Raw genomic sequence first — 4,911 nt, forward strand, 5'->3', positions numbered from 1 at the left:
GGTACAGGTGATGATCCATCCATATAGTCTTACGTCGAATCACAGTGGGAACATCCCTTCCACTTTCTGGACCTCAGATTCTTCATTTGTGTAATAAGAAAATTGAGGAGGCAGTCTCTAAGAGATTACCAGGTTGTGGTTCTAAAAATTGTACAAAGTAAACTTGCCAAGGAAGATGATTTTAGTAGTAATTTGTATTGCTGGAATAAGTGGGACCTGGAGATACCCAGAGAGAGGGCTGAAGGTCTGAAGTCAGTGCCAGGAATGCCAAGGAGAGGGATGGCTGTCATCATTCAAGCCTCACCCTGGGCAACCACACCCCAGCCTGGGCCAATCTGCTCTCAGAAGCAGGGAGGGCAGGGGGCAGGGCTGGGCATAAAAGGAAGAGCAGGGCCAGCTGCTGCTTACGCTTGCTTCTGGCACAACCGTGTTCACTAGCAACTACACAAACAGACACCATGGTGCATCTGACTGCTGAGGAGAAGGATGCCGTCCTCGGCCTGTGGGGCAAGGTGAATGTGCAGGAAGTTGGTGGTGAGGCCCTGGGCAGGTAGGTTTCCAGCTTACAAGGCAGGCAAAAGGAGAGTGAATGGCAGCTGGGCATGTGGGGACAGAGCAGTCCCCTGAGAGTCTGTCAGGTGTTAACTCCCTCTGTCCTTATGCTGTTTTCACTCCTTAGGCTGCTGGTTGTCTACCCCTGGACTCAGAGGTTCTTTGAGTCCTTTGGGGACCTGTCTAGTGCTGATGCTGTTATGAACAACCCTAAGGTGAAGGCCCATGGCAAGAAGGTGCTAGACTCCTTTGCTGACGGCCTGAAGCATCTCGACAACCTCAAGGGCACCTTTGCTGCACTGAGTGAGCTGCACTGTGACAAGCTGCACGTGGATCCTGAGAACTTCAGGGTAAGTCTATGGGATGCTCCATGTTCTCCCCTTCTTCTTTTCTATGGTCAACCTTGTGTCACGGGGAGAGAGCTAAATGGCAGGATGCAGTTTAGACTAGAGAAGGGGTATTCTGGTTACAACACTAGGGACTCCTTAGGACCATTTAGTTTCTTTTACCCTCTTTGCTCACAATCATCATTTTCTCTTATTCATTCTTATTCTCCTCTCTTTATTCTCTGCAATGTCTTCTCTTTCTTTAATTAAATTTTTTATTTTGAGCGTTTAATTAAAAAAAAGCTTCCTTCTTTTATCCACTTAAAAAATGTTATCTAATATTTTCCCCTTATCTCTTCTTTTTGAAGCAAGGCGGATAAGATGTATTGCTTCCTGCAATGGTTCTAAAAAATAAAAATGCTAACAAGTTTCGGATTAAGGCAGAGAGAGAAAAACATTTCTACATATAAATTCAGGCTGATATGGATGGATTCATGTCAGTAGTAACACCTACATCCTTCTGCTTATACCCTAGGGACACAGTTTGGGATAAGACTGAAATGCTCTAAGTCCAAGCTGGGTCCCTCTATTAACCATGCTCTTGCTTTTTTTCTCTCCCACACAGCTCCTGGGCAACGAGCTGGTGGTTGTGCTGGCTCGGACCTTTGGCAAGGAATTCACCCCGGAGCTGCAGGCTGCCTATCAGAAGGTGGTGGCAGGTGTGGCCAATGCTCTGGCCCACAGATACCACTAAGCCCCCTTTCCTGATTTCCAGGAAAGACCTTTTGTCCTCAGTGCCCAAAAACTGAATATGGAAAAATTATGAAGAGCTTTGAACATCCAGCCTCTGCCTAATAAAAACATTTATTTTCATCGCACTGGTGTATGTAAATTATTTCAGTGTCTCTCATTCAGATGGGCATATGGGAGGGCAAGGCATTTAAGACATGAAGAAATGAGGGGCTAGTTGAGACCTTGGCAAAATGTATTTGTATCTTGGACTCCATGACAGGAATGGTTGTAAACAGCTAATGTAAGCAGAAAACAGACTCTGCTGCTCATTCTTATTTTCCCTTAAAAAATTCAAGTTGCAACTTGATTTGGGAGTTAGATCATTTCTATGTTTTATTTAAATCAATTACATTATTTAGCCTTCCCTGTAAATGTCTTATTTCCCTTTAATTGTCCAGGACCTAATAGCCCTAAATCCATTAAGTTCTTCTGCCTAAAGACACCACTGTTCCTCTAAGATTTTCCTTATGTATTTTACTGCCCCCATTGTTCCTCCTCCCCTGACAACTCTTACCCTCTTACCCTGGTTTCCTCTGTCATGTTACAAAGATCCGCATGAAGGACAGAAACCAGGGGGAGGTAGTTTTGCTATCTCTTCCCTTGTATTGTACTATTGTGATATATATAGGACTGAAGAGAATGTAACAAGGGGCTTGATGTTCACTGCTGTCTTGTAATCCTTTCATGGGCCCATACCAAATGGAATTCCATTCTCCTCAGGATGCTTTAGCATCTATATCCAGGAAATGATTGGAGGTCTGCTCTCTTCCTTATTCCATCTCTGATGGCTTCTCTGCCTTTGTAGTTAGTGTAGTGTTACCAGTAGCAACACATGCCAATCTCATTCAATAGCCAAGTATGTGGATGCTTGCTTCTGGAAATAGTGTATGAATTTCGAGTAATCCTTATCCCCTCCTGCATCCCAACTCTGAATCTAGTCGAGGAGACTCTGAAGGGAACATATCCAACAGGTGACTAGAAATGCGTGTGTACTAGGCTTTATGAGATCAGAGGGTGAAGCCCTTGGTATGAAATGGGTGAATAAGATAAGTAGATACTTGTCTGAAAGAGATGGAGAAAAAAGTAAAAAATGAAATGGAGGATAGTATATGGCACATCACTGATGAATAATGTGCTTGTGTATTCTGAGAATTTCAAGTAAATAGGAAAGAAAATTGAAGCAAAACTGCCTGGAATGGAATAGAATAGAATAAATAGAATAGAATAGAATAGAATAGAATAGAATAGAATAGAATAGAATAGAATAGAATATTAATTTTGGTGAACATGGTGGAGGATATATTTAAAATTAAAAATCCACAAACAAGAGGATACAATTTAGCCATTATCCATGAGACACATTCACTGCTAATTGACAAGTAAAATAAGATAGTATAGCAGTTAGGACATAATCTTGAAATTAGACAGCCTGGACTGAAAAAAACAAAACAAAACATTACTACATATTACCTCTGACCTTGGGAAAAATCAGCTAACTTCGCTGAACTTCATGGTTGCAAGATCCTGCCTAGAGAATCACACTGGAACTAGGCAGAGAATCCTCTTCCTCCTCCAGTGCCTCTCCAGAGCACTCTGCTGACAAAACTTAACATTGTGCCAACTGGAAAAGGAGAACTTCTATCAGAGTCTACCTCCGTCATCACAGAATGGGCAATGAAGAGTGGATTTAGTTTCAATAGACGATTAATAATTGACCCCCCTCCTGGCATACGGTGGGTGCTTGTGTCACTTAGACGTAAGCATTTACTATACATAGGGCAATATGTGAGAAAAATGCAGTTAGGACGAGCAAATGATAAAGCAGTGCTTAGAGAGAGAGGCTTATGCAATTAGTAAAATAAGTAGGGCAGACTTTATCATTGTTTAGATTCACAATTTCTCCTCTCTGTAAATTTGATATATTTGTCAACATGGGCAGATGCTAGACAAACAAAAGGAGTATGTTTTCGGTACTCCCATATCCAACAGAAAGACTGTATATATTACTTTCACTGTTTTTGTTTCCAGGGTGAGCATAATGATGATAATTTTGACATTCAGGCACAGAGTCTTCCTTTGTAGCAGATTTTCAACACCCCTCCACAAAAGGTTTTATTTTATTTTTACAATATACCCTTCATCCTTACATTGTTGTCACTTCTAATGTATTTAGAAATTGTTCATGTATTCTTGTAAAAAGCACAGTGATTTTATGTACTTTATACAAATTGCATTTTCCTATAAAATATCATTTTTGCTTGTTTTCCTCACAGTATATTACATGAAAATTCAGTTGATTGCCTCTTACAGTTGCAAAAATAATATCCACTTATTACGCTTTATTTAGCTATTTCTCTTATAATAAACAGTGAGGTTGTCTCCATTTCCACTAACACAAACACCAATAAAATGAACATCTTTCAATGTGTTCTTTTATAGGAAACCAAATAGCCTGTGTAATATAAACATGGGTGTTAACTGCCTTATCATAAAATTGAATACTACTTAAATTGTTAATATTGGCAGACAGCTTTCAGTGCATACCGTTTGTATTCCTATTAGCATTTCCTGTCCAACACTTGATTTTATTCAACTTTGTAATGTTCCATCATTAGGAATGAAAAGTGATATCACATCTTTTTAAAATTAGAATTTACTAATTACTACTTTATTTAAGGATCATTTAGCACTCTTCTGGTCAATTCAGTCTTCTCTTTGTGTGAATCACCTATTTATAGGATTTGTTCAATTTTTATTATTGTTTTATTTTCTGATAAATTTTAAGATTTATTTTCACTGCTTTTAAATGTTAAAAATGCTTTTCTATATAGATTGTTATCTCTATATTAACTGTGTCTGTGATGTCATTCATTGAGCTGAAGTGATTAATTTTCCTTTCATTCTTTGCAACTGGATATCAGGGTTAAAGTTTCTTTTCCGAATATTTAAACACAAAGATTTTTTCCCCTAACACTTTGTTGTGAATTTACTTTAACTTTTAGGTCTGTGCTCTACTTGAAATTCTGTTTTGCATATAGAGGGTGACAGGATTACCGCTTTGCTTTTCTTCAAGTAGTGAATGGTTTTCCCAAATATTATCTACTAATCAAACTATTCTTTTGCTTTGTGATGTCACCTTTGCCACTGCTCAGGGCCCCAGAGATACATGGATCTATTTCTGAACCCTTCATATGTTCCGTTGTTCAGTTTGTTGATTCTTCCATCAGTATCATATTTTAAA

The 4,911-nt window shown here is 39.3% G+C and overlaps 1 protein-coding gene across 1 annotated transcript; it reads left to right on the plus strand.

Moving 5' to 3' along the window:
• Positions 1-399: 399 nt before the first annotated feature.
• Positions 400-1,756, plus strand: LOC130861252 (hemoglobin subunit beta). Its single transcript, XM_057749923.1, has 3 exons — positions 400-550; positions 680-902; positions 1,504-1,756. The coding sequence occupies exons 1-3, from the start codon at positions 459-461 to the stop codon at positions 1,630-1,632; spliced, it is 444 nt and encodes a 147-aa protein (XP_057605906.1). The 5' UTR covers positions 400-458; the 3' UTR covers positions 1,633-1,756.
• The last annotated feature ends 3,155 nt before the right edge of the window (positions 1,757-4,911 follow it).

This window comes from Hippopotamus amphibius, chromosome 9 (assembly GCF_030028045.1).
Source record: "Hippopotamus amphibius kiboko isolate mHipAmp2 chromosome 9, mHipAmp2.hap2, whole genome shotgun sequence".
Classification (NCBI taxonomy): domain Eukaryota; kingdom Metazoa; phylum Chordata; class Mammalia; order Artiodactyla; family Hippopotamidae; genus Hippopotamus; species Hippopotamus amphibius.